The sequence below is a fragment of the Pleurodeles waltl genome, chromosome 8 (genome assembly GCF_031143425.1).
Source record: "Pleurodeles waltl isolate 20211129_DDA chromosome 8, aPleWal1.hap1.20221129, whole genome shotgun sequence".
In the NCBI taxonomy this organism is placed as follows: Eukaryota; Metazoa; Chordata; class Amphibia; order Caudata; family Salamandridae; genus Pleurodeles; species Pleurodeles waltl.
This window is the reverse complement of record NC_090447.1, coordinates 1,490,984,087-1,491,002,793: the sequence shown is the minus strand read 5'-3', so window position 1 is coordinate 1,491,002,793 and position 18,707 is coordinate 1,490,984,087. Positions and strand designations below refer to the sequence as shown.

At 41.0% G+C, this 18,707-nt stretch overlaps 1 protein-coding gene across 1 annotated transcript in view; it reads right to left on the bottom strand.

Moving 5' to 3' along the window:
* The window catches only part of GTF2E1 (general transcription factor IIE subunit 1), a 212,033-nt gene that overhangs the window by 139,740 nt on the left and 53,586 nt on the right, over window positions 1-18,707 (bottom strand). The window contains exon 2 of the mRNA XM_069202702.1: window positions 9,812-10,271. Coding sequence (XP_069058803.1) covers window positions 9,812-10,259 — 448 coding nt within the window. The 5' untranslated portion in view covers window positions 10,260-10,271. The remainder of the gene's footprint in view (window positions 1-9,811; window positions 10,272-18,707) is intronic.

Sequence of the window (18,707 nt, the reverse complement as noted above, 5' to 3'; positions counted from 1 at the left end):
TAATTTTGTATGGTAAATTTTTATGAAAACGAATAGCTACTCCACGTTTCCGAATAGGTGTGTCATCGTTATTAGAATTATTTTGCGTTATGCTAGCATGTATAACTTGACCAACCTGGTCTCTTTTCAATTTTTCACTTTCTGATTCATTAAGATGTGTTTCTTGTATTAAAGCAATATCTGTTTTTTGTTGTTTTCTTTCTCAAGATAAAATGTGTCAAACCATTAACATTCAAAGAAATACCATTTAAAAAAGGTATTAACTTGTTAATGGACATGTGAAAACTAACAAAATAATATAAATCCAAATTCTAATAATAAAAAGAGAGAAAGAGAAGGAATATAAAAAGATGAATAACAAGATGAATAATAAAGAAGGGAATTAGAGAAAGAAGAAATATAAGAAATTATAAAGTTTCAAATATGTCACTAAGTAATTATATTATAGAGGAGTTTTTAAATCAGTGTAACTTTTATATTAATTTAGTAAAGGAAAGTATTACTTATTAAAATTATCAAATATCAAATAAATTGTCCAACACAAATGATAACACAAGTGATAAGACAATTTTGTACACTTAACACCTAAACTTCTATCTGGGGATATAAGCCAAAGACTCATGAAGAGGAGAATAGAGAAGGGGGAAAATAAAGCCATTTCAAATATACGATATGAAGTATCCTACATCATAAATAAATATGATCTTGTAATGATATGTATATTGAATAAAAAGTAGATAAAGCAATAATATTTCAGCTCTATTCAAGTTTTTAAAGGAGATCTAGATTTATCTCTCAGTTGATACTTTTTCCATGCTTTAAATTTACCACCATGCGTCCATTGTCGTTGAACAGTCTCCCATTCTCCTTGATTTATGTCCTCTGGAGTGGTGGGTGATGAGAATTCTTTAGTTGTTGGGGGGGGGGGGGGGAGGGGGGGGAGGAAGTCTTATGCTCCATCTCGGAATCTTTGTCATCTAAGTCATTCAAAAAGGATCCCAAGTCCTGGGGATCTGAATATTCTTTGGTTTTCCCTTGAAAAGTCACAATCATAATAGCTGGACCAAAAGACCATATTTTATATCTCTTTTCTTTAATCTGTTGCGTAGATTTAAGAATTGTTTCCTTATGAGATTTGTAGGTGCTGAATAATTTGCTGAATAATTTGCTGTGATTATTACCTGAGATGTTTCATATTCATATGGACCATGTTTTTTGGCAGCCATAATAATCTGACGGGTTTATTGATGGCATAAACAGCAAGCTAAAATATGTCTAGGTCTTGTGGATTGGATTATTCCATGTGAGCGAACACAATGAGCTCTCCGAAATTCTAATGGCACTGTAAAAATAATAATGTTCGTCAGGGTTGAGAGAAAATTAGTCAAAAAGTCTAGAATATTGTCTTTCTCTGTTTGCTCTGGAAGACCTAAAATTCTAAGGTTATTCCTTCTACTCCAGTCCTCTAAATCGGTAATTTTTGCTGAAGATACCAAATATCTTGGCTAGTATCAGGTGTCTTATCTATGCGGATTTCAATTTCTGTCAATCGATTGTCCATTGATTGCATACGAGATTGAAATTTGACCACTTCATTCCTCAAGCCTTGAACTTCCGTAGTATTAGTAGACACTGTATTTTCCAAAGAAGCAATGGAAGATTTTATGGTTAATAGTTCTTTTAAGATAGTATCCATAGCTGTTGAAGGTGATTCAGTAGGGTCAGCCATTATGTGTTTGGTTTCAGTGATAACTGGTATGGATTGCAAGGCTGCACTATATGACAATTGTTTTATAACTTTAGGATCTGACATAGGAGACTTCAATTATCTTCTAAGATTTCATTTACAATAATTATTAAAGTTTTTATCTATCATTATAGAATCTTTATTGCAAAGTCAATTGTAATTCTTTTTTAAATGAAGGAAAGATACAATGTTTCAGGTTCCACCTCCTTGTACAGATGTGTCGTTTACCTTATTCTTATTTAGTCAGCTTCTTATTAGAGCACTACTACTTTGACATATATATCAGATTTATTCTTGTCTTTGATACTACATTACTCTTTGATGTTCAACAATCAAATTTTGAGGAAGTGTGACCTTATTTCTTTGAAAATTTTGATGTCAGGAAAAGTAACTTTTGGTTTGTTTCCCTGACTCCGTTCCACTCGGCTTTAAGGGAGTCGTCAAATTCCACGGCACTTGGCTCCGTTCTCACCTACATTATTTTTAAAGTAGTTGCAAAACAAATGGATCGATGATTATATATCCATTATTATCCTGTAGATTTCCGATGAATTATTTTCTTTCTTTTAAAAAAAAAAAGATTTTGTTGTAGAAGAATTAACTTTTGGTTCGATTCCCCAGTTCCGTTCTACCAGTCTATAAGGGAGAGTCGCCAAATTCCAAGGCGTTTAGCTCCGCTTTCGCTTATGTCATTTCTCAAGGAATTGCAACCGTTAGGTTTCCGATGAAGTATTTTCTAGTTTTTTGAAGACTTTATTTTTGGAGAAGTAACTTTTGGCTCGATTCCTCGTCTTCGTTTCATTTGGCTTTTAAGGGATAGTCGTCAAATTCCACTGCGTTGGTTCACTTACATCGCTTCTAAAGGAGATGCAGAGCGAGTGGATTGCGGGTTTTAAGTCCAGTAGCATCCATTAGGTTTCCGATGAAGTATTTTCTAGTTTTTTTAAGACTTTGTTGTTGGAGAAGTAACTTTTGGCTCGATTCCTCGTCTTCGTTTCATTCGGCTTTTAAGGGAGAGTCGTCAAATTCCACGGCGTTTGGCTATGCTCTCCCTTATATCATTTCTAAAGGAGTTGCGGAGCAAGTGGATCGCGGATTATAGGTTCTGAAATATCCGTTAGGTTTCCGATTAAGTACTTTCCTGTTTTTTGAAGGTTTTGATGTCGAAGAAGTAACTTTTGGCTTGATTCCCCGTCTCCATTCTACTCAGTTCTAAGGAATAGCCGCCATCTTCCACAGCGCTTGGCTCCACCCCCGTGGTTGGTGTTTCAAATAATGTGTGGAAGAAAAAAAAAACATTCCAGAGGAGTGAAACAGTTTCATCATGACCAAAAGGAGAAAGTGAAAATGATTGATGTGGGTGACTGTGTCTGCATTCTTCAAATATCCTTTGAGCGCATTACAAGGTTTAAGTAGGGTAAACCTATCAAAGTTTGCCAAAACCAGTCAGAACAGTGTGGAATGTGAGAAGGGTGGAAAAGTGCTGTCAGAGGGAGACAGTTTGTGGTTACACTCTTATGAGTCAGATGATCTCATGGTTAATTCTGGATGCTTGATCAAAGTATCCTAGTAGAACTCGATTTGATAAGTGATACCGACACAGTGAGATCTGATGAATAGAATTCAGTGCTTAGTAATGTAACAGAGTTCTCCAATTTTTTAAAATAAACATTCTGCTACTGATTCTAATGCTTCATGGTTAAGCTCTCTGGGAGAATTAGAACTCAACCATATATGTTGAGAGGCTCTGTAAATGTTCATATTTGAAAGGAAGGTGTGCTACATTTAATTTTCTCTTTAATATTGATATAATGGTATAGCCTTTTCTTTATTAGTCGGGGGTGCGCTTAGAGTTATCTGTTTGTGCCTCTCTCTTTAAATTATTTCTATGGTTTATTGATGAATCTTTTACAAATGCATTATTTTGTGACATTTGATATTGGCTGCTTTGTCAGCCTTCATCTACTGTGATGCACTGCCTTCTCATTCAAAATGCAGCTCTAGTCTATTACAGGGTTTTTCCAACGATCACCCTCAGATACTTGCACTGTGACTAGCCCTGTGCGGAGTTGACAGAGTCCAACTGAGGAATTCTGCAGAGTTGAGAAAAAAAAAGAAAAAAACTCAGTGGAATTTCACAGAGGCGAAGTTCCGTGATGCGCAAAGTCCTGAATATGCCTAATCTTGGAAGTTCTCAGCAGGGTCAGCCAGGCCCGACCCGGCTTAGCGCTTCCAAGACCAGGGACATTCAGGAGAGAGCTTTGGCAGTGAAAGTTGCTGTTTCAGGCCTCTTGTGCACTGGCCTGTCCTGTGTGCACTGCACACAAGAGGCCTGAAACTGCAGCTGTCTTTCGCTATCTATGGCCCTGGCCTGCATTCAGGCCAGGACTGTAGGCACCGAAAGCTGCCAAGCTTAAAAAAAAGGCCTTAACCTCACGTAGTGAATCAAGCTCCAGTAACCGCAAAGAATTCCTCAACATTGTCAAAGAATTCTCCAACAAACATTACCACCCCTCAGGAACGCTGCGACAACTTTGCAAACTTCTTCCATGACAAAGATTTCAAAATCCACAGAAATTTCAAACCCCAGCACAAGGCGAAAGACTTCTTCAAGCAACACAATGACCCCGCTACCACCACAGACATCTGGCTAACCAAATAAAGCCAGTTCACCCGAAAGGACACCACCTCCATCACGAACTCTGGCCATTCAGGGGCACCAACGGATCCATGCCCTTGCCACATCTTAAACTTGGGCAAAAGACAGAATCAGCCCCGTTTTCACCACCTTGTTCAACACTTTAAATGCCACAGCCACCTTTCCCAAGGACTGGAAACAGAAGTCAACATCATATTAAAGAAACCATCAGCAGACCCCAGCAAACTCAACAACTACCAACCAATCTCCCTGCTCCTGTTATTGGCCAAAGGATAAGTAAAAGCTATCAATGAACAACTCTCATCACATCTGGAATAGAACTTCCTACTCACATGCTCCCAATTTGACTCCGCCTGCAACCACAGCACTGAAACAGCCCTCATTGCAGCTACCAACGACATCCGAACCCTATTTGACCAAGAGATTGCGGCTCTGATCCTCCTAGTCTTCTCAGCCGCCTTCAATACAGTTTCCCACCGCACACTCATCACAAGGCTGCACAACACAGGCATCCTTGAGCCGCTCTCAGATTGATTGGCTCTTTCCTGATCAGAAGAACGTAAAAAGTCCACCTTCCCCCCTTCAGCCCCTAACCCCAGGAAATTATCTGTGCAGTACCCAAAGGATCCTTTCTCAGCCCTGCCATCTTCAACACTTATATGGCACCTCTGGCCAGCATCGCCTAAACCCACGGACTCAACATCACATCATATTATATTATATTACATTATATCATATCATATGCTGATGACACCCAACTCATCCTCTCCATCCTGAATCATCAACACCAAGACCAACTTCAACAACTGCATGACAGACGTCGCCAACTGGCTGAAGGACAACTGCCTGGAGCGCAAAACAGACAAGAAAGAGGTACCAATTTTTGGATTTCAGTAAATCAATTTACCTTGGGTTGCCCCAAAGAGGACATTCATAAATTACACGATAGTCACCGCTAGATTTTCAACTTGAGGAAATATGATTATGTCTCCTCCTATAGCAACAGCTTCATCAGCTACCAGTCCATAAAATGATTATGTTTAAGAAGCAATGGGGAATTTTAATCGTCCAACAACCAGAACATTTTGTCTGGGGTAAAAAAAAAAAAAAAAAAAAAACACACACAAAAAAAAAAAAAAAAAAAAAAAAAGCCCACAACGTTTTAGGTTTATTTTGTCTACTAGACAAGTATAACCAGGCCCTGCAGTACAAATCCTTTGTCTGATACATTATTGCAGCACCGTAGGGAACGGTTGAAGAGGTTTGTCTGCATGATACATATCCTTAAGTATACAGTGTTCAAACTTGTATATGGGGGTCATTAATACAAAGCCTTTACTTTTAGGGTGAGTGAGCTACAGAGGTGCTGCAAACTCAGCTTGCATTACTGGTTCCAGTATTAAAAAAACAGTATCCATGATTGCAAGATGGAAACATCTGAGGCTACCTTTAATTTTCCCAGAAGGTTCACTCATTATATGCAAATACAGCCTGGAAGCAAGATTGGAGATTGTTTAGTTTCAAAATAAAAATGTACACAAGGAAAGTGCAACTTGAAAAAAAATGTTTTATGCAACTGCTGTGCCACTGTAGATACAACTTCTTTGAGGCATAATTTAGTAAAAGTTGCTTGATGCATGCCAGCATTAACCAAAAAGATGAATAATGAAGACTCAATGTAAAAATTATGGGCAACATGAAAATTTGGAGGCAATTCATTAAGAAATCCACAAAAAAAACACTGGTATGAGTCATTGCATTTCCCCAGCCTGTTTATGTAGATTTGCAGAAATATGGCAAAATCAGAACCTTGTTACAATCCAACCCATGAAATAATATGATCCCTGGCATAAACAGAAGCTAAATCAGATGTTCAATGTTTTTTTTTAACAAGTGGATTTCTAAAGCATCCCATCCACTGGACAAGCAGTTTTTAAATAAAATTCCACACCCTAAATACGCCTGAAAGCATGTCTTCTAAGTTTTAATAATAACTCTGTATCCTGATTACGAAATTACCAAAATATTCCTCTTTGTTCATCTTCTAAAAACTGGTTATTTCTTGCCAACTCGAAGAGAAGGAAGAAAAAGCTGGGTGACCAAGCTTTTGTTCTTCAGGCAGTTGAACTCTGAAGAAACATAAAACATTGTTTGACATTCATCTATGCATTTCCTTTAGCTATGATTGTACCACACTCCGAAACTCCCTCTCTCACTGCTGTACTAAGTAGGACTATTTGTTCCTTTGTATCAACTTCTATGTATGAATGCTGCACTGTGCTCCACTGGGTAGACCTGCCGCTTTTCAGTTCCTTACAATGAATCTGCGAGACATTGTGGCCATACAATTCCCCTGTTGATTTCTATTCTGACTGTAGAGCGCTCAAACTCACTTCATTTAGCATTCGTGCCATGAAAGACTATACATAAGTAAGACAATATAAAAACAAAGCATTATGCAAAGGCTGTGAGTGCCTCTGTGGGCGTATACAAAGGTGGGGATGAGAGAAAATAACTTGAAGAGTTATCTAAATAGAAGTAATATTTCTGAGTTTGCTTTGGACTACACTTGAAGAACTTTTGAAGACAAGGAGATGTCTGCATTGGAACCTGCGACCAAGACCTGCACGGGTCACTCAACGGTTGTGAGTGGGTGTGGGGCTTACAATAACCCTGCTTGTCACAACTCAAGAGATAACAGTCTGACAACAATACTACAAAGCGCATCAGTGAAGCAGTGGAACACGCGGCAGGATTAGGCTGAGAGGAGTTTGAGCTAATGCGCGGTATTACTTTGAACAATTTAGGGCAAAGCCCAGAGTAAGGTTAGAAAGAAACATCAAAGGAAGTTCATGGAATAAAGATATGTGGTACTGGGGTCACAAAGACAGAAAGATAGTGGGCAAATGTTCCCATCTGCCAGAGCTCCTTCTCAGCCCCTACAACCTCTCATGAAAGAGCCAATCAAAGGGTCGAGAGACATCTGACAATCAGAATCTGTTCATCTCTCACTTTCTAGTGACAGTTTCAGAACTCCAGATGACACTGTGCGGACCTCAATTTATTTTTTAGCCGTGACAGTAAAGGACTTACATACCAGACTTTTGTGATGTGATGTTGAGGTACAATGTGCTAACAGGACTAAAAAGGACAAAGGTTCAAGGAATGCTGCTCCTGAGTGGGACAGTTTTTGAGCGGAGTAGAAAAGGCGTGGGTGAGGGTCCCACAAGACTGTGCAAATTCCTACCTGATTGATCGTCTACAGTGGAGAAAAAGGAATAACCTTAAGGGTGAGCTTTTTAATTAACTTGAAAGAAAGGGAACCTCACAAAGTCTGAGATCAGGGAGATTAGAATAGAAAACAAAAAAAAATGTAAGCCAAGATTTACCAAAAACTACGTACTTCTAACCTCGTCAGGTCTCTGCACAAATCAGTGCACACACAGTATCAGTGTCACTTTCTTACCTGAATAAAGAAACAAGGCACAGACTAGCCAGGATGCCTACCGACCTAGGCAAACAATGGTACACAAACTAATGGGTCTTCTAGAATTGATGCAATTCCTTATGTACGGCATGGAATGTACATCTAATAGATGGGGAAAAATGTCTACCAAACGGGAACGTAAGGTACAACACAACTATTGCAGAAAATTACTGGCATTTATACAAAAACAATGTATTTCGATACAGCTGTATCCAGATAACAATAAAGCTGCTATGGTGAAAATTTAAAGGTGGTGGAGCACTGCTTGGTGCATATAAACACTGCATTATAATTTTTGGAAACAAACTATCCACTCATTCCAATGGAGGCGCAGTCACTTGGGGAGTCGAGTTTGTTCAATCTTTTATTAAGGTCTTGGTGCAAATAAACAACATGTTTCGGCTGAAACCAGCCTTTTTCATGTTTAAAATGTGAAAAAGACTGGTTTCAGCCAGAACGCGGTGTTTGTTTGCACCAAGACTGTAATAAAGGATTAAACAAGCAGAATCTCAGAATGAGTGGACAGGTTGTGGTGTTTATCAGCATTGAAGGTGGCCACTCCTCTTTCCAAACACCGCCGGCGGGCATGTTCTCGCAGGCAGCTGCCAAGCACTGTTCAGAAGGTAATTTTTGGCTGTAACAGCAGAACACCACAACTAGTTTTTTTGTAATGGGAATCCACTTGTTTGAATGAATAACAATAGTAGTAAGAAAAATAGTCAAAAACACTAATAGTTGTTGACACACATTTCAATTGCTATAAAAACATGTAAATGGAGTTCTACACCAGGACAGGTTGACAAATGAGGAATGGTAACAGCTTTAAGCTATTAGACTGAATAAGGTCTTAATCAGTCTAATAGCTTAAAGCTGTTACCAAAGACCTGCTTGCTGTGGCACAGACCTTTCTGTCAACTGGACATAGACAGTACTCAGATTAATTTTTCGAATTATATGGGATATTAGAAGGGCCATCAGTCCTCCCTCTGAATACGGAACATTCATGAGAATGCCTGTGCATTTTGAGGGGCCTCTGATTAAACATCCTTCACCTTCCAAAGCTTTTCTTGAGTACTAGCACTCTTATGGTGCTAGAATGAGGAAGGGAAATGGTAGCTTTGCTCCAAAGGATGTGGGCCTAGTTTTGTGTATTGTAGCAACAAGAGGGGTCCAATTCTGTCTATATTTACAGGACAGACAGGATGTTGTGCTGGGCCCTCACACCATAGCATTCACGAAACAAGCTCTCACTAGCCTAAAGGGGTAGGTCCTGACATTCCATGGGCCATAAGAGTTGCAGGATAATTGTCCTGTGCTCCTATTGGTTTAGAAGGAAATTGGTCTGTCCCCCCCCAAAAGAATGAAGAAAGCCGACCTCTACTCCTACAAGACCTTTGTGGCAGCAGACCAAATCATGTCCCATAAAATATGGTTCCTTCGCCAATACTCCTGCAAGACTATTGTCTTGTTCCTTGCACTTCCTTTGTCTTGGACTTAAGTATTTTTCTCTCAGCATTGTTAATCAAGCCTGGAGCCTATAAAGATGCCTTTCTGTCCAGTGACCAAGCTGATCCATTTCCCTTTTAGTTTAGAAGGCCCCTTTGGTGGTAACAACTGCCTTACATAGGGCACCAGCCCAAAACAACTAGTAAAGAACATTAAACAATATAAAAGTGGCAAAATAAAAAAATACTTAACCCATTCCAATTATTCTGCAAAGATTTTAGAAGCACTATCTTTCACATGTCAACATCATGGAGCACCTCACTTCCCTCATTTCTCAAGACTTTATCTAATTCCAGGCATGTACCATGGTCCCTAACAATGACACTTAATATAATTAACTAATGAGAAGAGATAAAGCAACCCACGGTCACACACTGTAGGTTGACCATTAATCACTTGCAATCCTTCTTACCAGTCATCATGTCAAACAGCTGGTTGGCCTCCAGATCTGTGAACGTGCTGAAGCAATTAGGGCACTTGAAGCTGGCCCGGTTGGTGGAGTCTCTCTCGTCTGTCTCAATTCGCCGCCTCATGTGGTCCAGTTTGTACTTAACTACGTTCACCAGCAGGCGATAGTTTATGAAGTAGTAGTTGTGCCGCGTGGCTTTGCCATCGGCGGCAGTCTCCACACGCATCCTGCATTTAATGAATTTGTCCGCCTTGAGGGTGTTGAGAACAGCTCGCAGCTGCTTGCGGTCAAACTTCAGCAGCTCCAGCATGTCCTCCTCCTTCACACATGGGTTTCTGATCAGGATGTCAAGAGCCAGGGCATGTTCTAGGCCGTAAAATCCACGAACCACATACTTAGCCAGGCGTTTTAGTGCAGCAGGAACCTCTGTGAGGACATCTGGGTCAGTCATCTTTGCACAAATCTAGGAAAAAAAGAGATAGCATCTGTTAGTTACTGGAAGAAAATACAGAGCAATGTTACAGGCCTTCAGGCACCAACAAGTCCACTTTCATCAAAAACCCTCTCAGATGAATGGGCGTCTGGAAAAGCTACAACAATATTTAAATTCAAGTTCCAAAACAGGTCACAGATCAGCAACAAAGGGGAAAACATGTACACATACACAGAATTAAGAAATTGGTCAATTATTGGTCTCAAAAAATGTTAGAGATCTCAGAAATTTAACCATGCAGGCACAATGTATCCCTTTGTGAAGAATGCGGTTACTGTCAAGATATGCAGGAAGATAGCTTTCTGGCTTACAGACCAAAAAAGTTATCTTGTGAATAAAAGTGAAGAAATAAGTCCAATGCAGAAGAACAGAGAATCATGGGCATACACTTGTGCTGCATAGTGGCCCAGAAGGAATTAAATGAATGTTATATGCTCAAATACTTAGAAATGTTGGTGCGTTTGAAAATGTAATATATTGTAATAATTTTATTCTCTTTTCTGTAACTTTCTTATCTGTAAAGTATTCACTTAATTTAATAAAGATTCTGTTCATGTCATACATTGTTGGGTTCTGGAATTTTGAATGATTGGGTGCTGAGCTCAAACCAGGTCATGATTAACCTGTACTATTAGGTGACATGTCAGTTTTGTTGATTGATTCACCTAGTATCTGTGACGATTGCAATGTAATGACACTTCTCAAAAAGTATGAAAAATGTTTAGTAAGAAGGTGGGGCTTGTGAAAGGTTTTAAATATAAGAGCAAGCTGAAACCAAATGCTGAACCAGTGGTTCATAAAGCTAGGCCAGTTCCAATATCTGTATAAATAAATGAAAAATAGAAAAAAAACATTTGAAAGAATTGTTAGAAAAGGTGTGTAAGGACAATAGACTAACACAAGTGGAGTCATCAGAATGGGTTTCTGCAGCTGTTATTGCCAGAAAACAAAATGGTGATATACGTTTGTGTGCTGACCCTATGGTGTTGAATCGCAACATTGCTGTTTATTGCTATCCTCTACCTAAAATTAATGATATGTTCGCTTTTCTGTAACCTCCTCCTCTGTGAATTATTCCTTCATTTGATTAAGAATCTGTTTATGTCATACATTATTGGGTTCGGAAATGTGGGGAATGTTCCGGGCAGTTGGAAGGCAGTCACTAGAGTGAGGTCATGTGTTTTTTTTGGATCTTCGATTAAACTTGGACTTTTATTATAACTTCCAGTAATTATTTGGAGCTTCCACACTACAATAGACAACTCACAACTGTGCAGAGTTTATATAACACATAATCCCAGTGCCTAACCAAGGACATGGCTATCACATAAAGCGTGTCTAGTCACCGACTGCCATATGCCTTACAATGAATGTCGTATACACAAAGCAGCAGCACAAACAAGGAGATACATATAAAACATAAACAGGTGCAAGCACCGCTCTTTACCTAGTCAAACAAGTGACACTGGTAAGTCGATCTCAGTGGATGAAAGAGTAGTAATATATAGCTAGAAAGGTATTTAAATAAAGAGTTACAGCAAGTGTTTCATGTTTCTGAAATAAAGTGCAGTTTTCAGTGCTCCGTAGATGAGTCTATTAAGATGGGGTGGCCTGTTACTGCAACTACATTCTAAGGAGTCCCGGAAGCACAGGGTATCACAGATATAAAAGAGAATGGGATTCTGAATGGCCCTACACAAGCTCGAATTACACTCCACACGTCCCTCAACTTTCAATGGCAATACAACAATGTCATGTAGAGCAAAGTACACGTTTACAATTAGAATACAAGTATCAAGTGACATTTCGCTGTCCTCCAACACGTACTGTTGTACACTATATTCTTGTACTATATTTCATCAAGGATCCGCCTTTAGACCTACTTGCTTCAACTGCAAACCTACGGACATCTACCAAACCGCCTACTGCAAAACACATTTGCCTGTTCTTTGAGGCGAGATAATGTTTTGGACCCACTATGATAAAAGATCACTGCAGTTATACTGTTGCATTGTGATTGTTACATGAATGTGTGGGTGCCCAAAAAAAAGAAACCAAAAAGAATGGGACTCTACAATGTGAGTAGTGAAGTTTTTTTTTTTTTTAATAACAGACTAGGGTAAAACGGTATTTACCTGTAACATTGCTCCATCAGGTTTGGCATCCTTGACTGAGACTGATTCATATGGAGGGAGGTCTATCTGGCTCTACAGAGAATTCCAGTGGACTCTGGAGAACTCTCAGTTCTTGAGTCACCAGACTCAGGATTCCAACCATTGTGATTAGGTTTCTGAAGCCTCAATATCACTTCCAAACCATCATGAACATCTACATTCAAGTTCCTTTTAGCAGATAAACGACATCAGCTAAATCTTCTTTTCCACCCAGTGGAAAATAATCTCAAAACAAAAGTATTTACAAGTAATAAAAATCAATCTCATAATAACAGTCAATTAATAGTGACCTGGTGCAACCTGGGACATTACTCTCCTGCCCTCCTGCCCTCCTGCTTACTGCATTTCTGAGGTTTGGGGCATTGGAGCCGTCACTGCTCCCTCCCAACATGTAGATATCTCTTCAGCACGACTGTGGAAGCTACTAAAGTGGCTTGTGGATAAAACCACGACTCGCACTATGCCTGCGCCCCCACACAGTACGTGTGTGCTTGTGCCAGGAGTAGTCCAGACAGAGTGAATGCCCTGCAGCATCACTGTGACAGACTAGTAGGGAGCTGCGAACCCTGTGTGGCAGGTGTTTAATTCCTTTCTGCTGCTGTGTAATACACTTCTCTGTTAGGCAGCGTACCCAAGTGGGGACCTCAGCAGCTTTGACGTAGGTGGAAGTTCTGATACCAGAGGCATTGGACATTTCCTGGGACACTTTTGGTTCTTCAACTTTCTATTCTAGTGCTTCAATCAACCACACACATCTCAAGGCAAGCTAGGTACATTGGAAAGGCATTATTTAGGTCAAGTGGGGTAAGCCAAACACTTAATTTGTATGCAAAAAAGTGTTAGGCGAAGAGTCACACAATGAAGTGGTAATCTGACTTTCAAAGAAAAAATACCCTGCCTTATGGAAATAAGGAAACTTCTCAGATAGTTAATACTGCATTAAAAATTGGAAATTTAGCCGAGAGCAATTGGTTAATTTAGGAACTTTATCTTCCTCTCACAACCTTTATTAATTAAAGTAAAAGCAAGTGATAAGGGTAGTCCACGTGGAACTGGCCCTATGTCTTGCGAGTCAGTAGATGGGCAAGAAAGCAACCCAGAGCACCCCGAGATGATAACTCTGGACACCGCTGCTATGAATTCCATACTTGGCATGGGCAGAAGGAAGATATGCAGTTTTCGCTAGATTTTATTTCACAGAGGTTCAGATTTGAGAAGGGAAGAATGACGGCTTGGAAGCTGTTCAAAGCATGGGAAGGTATTGACAAGCTGGGCAGCAGGCTGCATTTGTCTGTTAAGGACAGCATGCTTGCTAAAGGCACAGTATCTGAGGTTACTTCTCAGCAAGAACGGTACTTTAACAGGTCATTAACTGTGAGTCAGTGTTCTCATTTACCAGTTCACCCAAATCTGAGTCGATTTCATTTAATAAGTAATTGAAGCTGCTTTCTTCCCCTAGCAAGCCTTTGAGTTCCTATTCACTTTATAATTACTGCCACAGCTTTTCTTCAATTGAAATAAATCAATTAATTTTGCATAAAAATTAAACAAAGAGCCTCCAAGCAATGATATTTGTAAAATCTCAAATACAGAGATTTGGGAAAATAGCTGAGGAAGAGAAGTGGTATGTGATTGATTCCTGTGCCTCTACGATACGGCAAGCCCAAAAGCTTTGGAATCTAAAGGATTACTACTTTACAATAAATAAATAAATAATATTAATAGGTGATACTGAATAAACGAGCAGGGTACGATTCAGACACTATGGTGCTCATTATGACTTTGGTGGTAACTGAACCGCCAAATAACGAGTGTGGCGGTTTGGCCTGTGCCAAACCGCCATTTCTCCGTTGCTACCGCAAGGGTGGTTGGACCCGCCGAGCAGGAGACTAGCATCTCCGACCCGACGGGCCACCCAATACTGCTGGCGGTATTCCGAGTCCCCGTTCCGCAAGGGATTCCGTGGCAGTAGCACCGCCACGAAATCCCTGGCAGAAAGGCTACCGGCAACAGAAATGTGGATTCCTGTTGCTGGTAGAGGACTCTTCACCTCCCTCCCACTGCAAGCAGTGACCCCTCCCCAAGTATAGACCCCTCCACCCTCCCACAAGAGACCCCTCACACCCCCGATCCCCATACTGAACCCGCCCCCCCAAATACACACACACTCAACAACCTTACACTCACACACATCACAATTACACACAGACACACAAACGCACACACAAACACTCCCCTCCCACCCCCCATCCATTACATGCATACACCCACACACACACACACACACACACACATCCCTTCACACACCCCACCTCCTTTCCCTTGCGGAGGACACTTACCTCGTCCAACGAGGTGCTCCTCCCTGAGGGGACAGGGCCCGGTTCTCCCACCGCCGACCCGGACCACCATCAGGACACCGCCAGGCTGTATTACAGGTTGTAATACGGCTAGCGGAGACCTTTTGGAGGACGGGGCCGGCGGTGGAAGCACGTCTACTGGAGGATTTCCACCCAAATTGAGGCAGAAGTCCTTCAGTACTTGTAATATGGCGGTCGGAGGACCGCCAGCACTGGAGGTCCTCTGGCGCCGGCGACTTCGGCGGTCTCACCAGAAGACCGCTGAAGTCGGAATGAACACCTATGTCAAGTTCCAAATCTTTAATTTCAAGAGACACAATCTCAAAGGACAAAGAGTGACCGCAAGCTAGTTATTGAATAACATTTTACTTAAAATCCATAAATTGAAAGCATCACAAGACAGAATTACAACATCTTTTAAGGACTATTTTGTCATATTAAACATGAAGATCGAGGCAATCTCAGATATAGCAGAGCACATGGAACAGTGGTAGTCAAATGAGGAACATTTAACACACAATACCGATCATCTTCCTTAAAGAGGTAGCCGAATTGCAAGTACAACAGGTGGCTCTTGACCACAGGACACTAGATCAGGTTTGTAGGTAATTTGGAAAAGGGGGGACAACTGAGTCAACAGTAGAATGTATTGATTAGAAAGTATGCTGTACCGTATTTCCACAGGATCTTACTATCACAAGAACAGAGAGAATTTCTTTCAGTCCAATATATCTTACTTTGCATCCCTATACTATTTTGGTGAATGTTGCATATTTCTGCATGAAAGAATGAATATTACATCAAGCGATCAAGAATAGACCTTTAGGGTGGGCAATGATTATTTTTTTTTATTTCAAATTTACTCAGATATGCCTTTCCAAGCCTCCAAAAAGGCACAGAGAACTCAAAAAATTGATTCCTGGCTTTAGAGTAGCCAGCACACAGGTTTCTTTGTTTTAGAAACAAACCTAAATTTCTGATATAACCAGAAATTTCACATTTTCTTGAAGTCTCTAATATCAGAGAATTTTGAAATCAAATTGCAGCTGTGAATAATCATGCACTACTTTTGACTGTAGAGATCTTCCACAGGATGTCAAATGGAATGTACTTACTCATAAATGCAAATGCAAAAACCTCAAATGCAAACACGGCATCAATAAAGACCGAAATGAACAAGAAAACGTTGAGCGGGACGAATTCCCAGGGAAGGAGAAGGCTGAGAAATGTTTAGTAGATCAATCAGTCAGTCTATGTGTATAACGCAGCTAATCACCCAAGAGAGTATCAAGGCTTGCAGAGTCCTAGGGACTCAGACAAATAACCAGGTCTTGAGAGCTTTTCGGATTTCCAGTAGAGGAGTTCTAGAGAGCAGAAGGGACGCCCTCCGCTTGTGCTTCTGTTGGTGTGGGGAGTTTGGGAGAGGGAGGAGGAGCGTAGTTGTCTGGCTGGTAGGTAGAAGTTCAGGCGGTGGTGGACGTAGGCCAGTCCTAGGTTGTGTAGGGCCTTGTATGTGTGGGTCAGCATCTTGAACTGGCATCTCTTCTGTACTGGGAGCCAGTGGAGTTCTTTGAGGTGAAGTGTGATATGGGTCCATCGGAGGAGGTTGAGGAAGAGTCAGACTGCGGTGTGCGGTGTTCTGAATAGTCTGTAGTCTCTGGAGGAGGTGTGCAGCGATCCCAGAGTAGACAGCGTTGCCGCAGTCCGGTCTGCTACTGATGAGGACTTGTATAACGGTGCATCTAGTGTTCGTGGGAGCCACTTGAAGATCTTTCAAAGCCTTTGCAGAGTGAACAAGCAGGCAGAGAAGACTGTTGATCTGGGATTTCATGGTCAGCTTGCAGTCACGGACGATGCTGAGTTTTCTGGTGTGGTCTGACAGGGAGTGTGCTGGTCCTAGTTCTAAGGGCCACCAGGAAATGTTCCAGGGAGCGCTGTTCTTGCTGAAGATCAGTACTTCTGTTTTGTCAGTGTTGAGATTCAGGCAGATGTCTCTCATCCAGTTGACGATGCTCATTATGCACCTGTGAAAGCTAATTCTGGTGGTGGTGGGGTCCTTGGAGAGGCATAAGGTAAGTTGAGTATTGTCTGCGTAGGTTAAGATATTGAGTCTTTGGGATCTGACGATGTTGGCCACTGGATGCCATTTAGGTGTTAGAGAGGGTGGGACTGAGGGATGAGCTCTGAGGGACACCGTAGATTTCCTTGGGGTTGAAGGTGAGAAAGGTACATCTACTGTGCTCTTATGGTGAGGAATGAGGTGATCATCTGAGAGCACACACTTGGATGCATGTTGTGTACCCTAACAATCAGCGCGTCGTGGGATACGGTGTTAAATGCTGCTGAGGGGGTCTATGAGGATCAGGGCCACCAACTCTTCCTGGTTGAGGAGGGCTTGCATGTCGTTGGTGGCTGCAATCAGGGCAGTCTCTGGTGTTAATGCTGAGGAATCCAGACTGGGAGGTGTCAAGACGATTCTGCTCGAGATATTTCATGTGTTGTTTGTTGATGGCCTTCTCCAGGACCTTTACCGGGAAAGGGAGTAGAGAGATGGTCCGCTAGTTCTTCAGTTCGTTGGGGTCTGCTGATGGATTCTTGAGTAGCAGTTTGACCTTGTGTTTCTCCAGTCTTCTGTGACTGTGGTTATCAACGTGTTGAGCAGGGAGGCAAGTTTGTGGCTGTTTTTGCCGCTTCTGAGGCTAAAGATGTGGTGGAGGCAAGGGTCCTTGGGTGCTTTTGACAGGCTGGAGTTCATGAGGGCAGAGATTTCCTGAGGTGTGAGCAGATAAGTAATAAAGAGATACAAAATGGTATTTTTAGGGAATTCATATATGTTGAGATTGGCTCTTTGTGAATAGGGCAAAGATACTTTGTTTTTAAAAAACCTATTGTTAATCCTGGTGTGGTTTTCTATAAAGTAATATCCTGGATTATTTTGTTCAATGTCTAATAGGAAGATAGGTTCTTATAATGCAAATGGGTTAAATAATAGGCTGAAAAGGATGGCAACTGAGTCTTGAACTACATCACATACTCCAGGAGTCCTGCTCTTCAAAGAAATTCATTTGTGCAGAGATACATTTCAAAGTTACTTGCGAAGTGGTTGCACTACAGGTTTTTTTCTTCATACAACACTGCATACAGAAGGTAGCAATCCATTTTCCAAAATCTTTAGATTTGAAAGTTCATAAATTGGAATCTGGTAGTCTTGTGCAGTGGATGTGGTTAAGCTGTTCAATTTTTTCCTAGACCTTTGGTATTTGCCAACATCCATGCTCCAGTCCATACTCCGGTCGGGGGCGATCCTGTTCCTATAAGGGGGTTTCGGTTTACGATTATACTACTGAAAGGGGAGCTCATCGTTGGAGGAGATTTTACATTAATCCAGTATATAACCCTAAATACTTACAGCCTCAATAGGAAACTGAACAAGCTCAAGACATCTAGAATGCATTTTTGAACTGAAGGGAGATTTAGATTCTGATTGAGCTTTGGAGACAGGATAATGTGAATAAGCAAGATTTTACTTGCGCTTCTTCTACGTATAGCTGCCGCCTGCTTAGATGCTTTTCTGGTGGCCTCCGCTTGGCTTTACACCAGCATCCCTGTACCCGAATGGCTTTTTTAGACCATTCCGCAACTGATTTTAATATCATCAGGGAAGAGAGGCGATGTAAACATTGGCACGTTCAGAAACTGCTTTCAGAAGATGAACACTAAGCAGACGACAAGAGCGAGATGAATGAAGATGTAGCGGATTTGTCTTTCGCATGGGAGAGTTATAAGGCTACACATCGTTATAGGTGGTTTATCCCCTAACCAGAGGGAGAATATTAGCTATTCACTACATAGCTAATGAACACGGATTCAGAAGA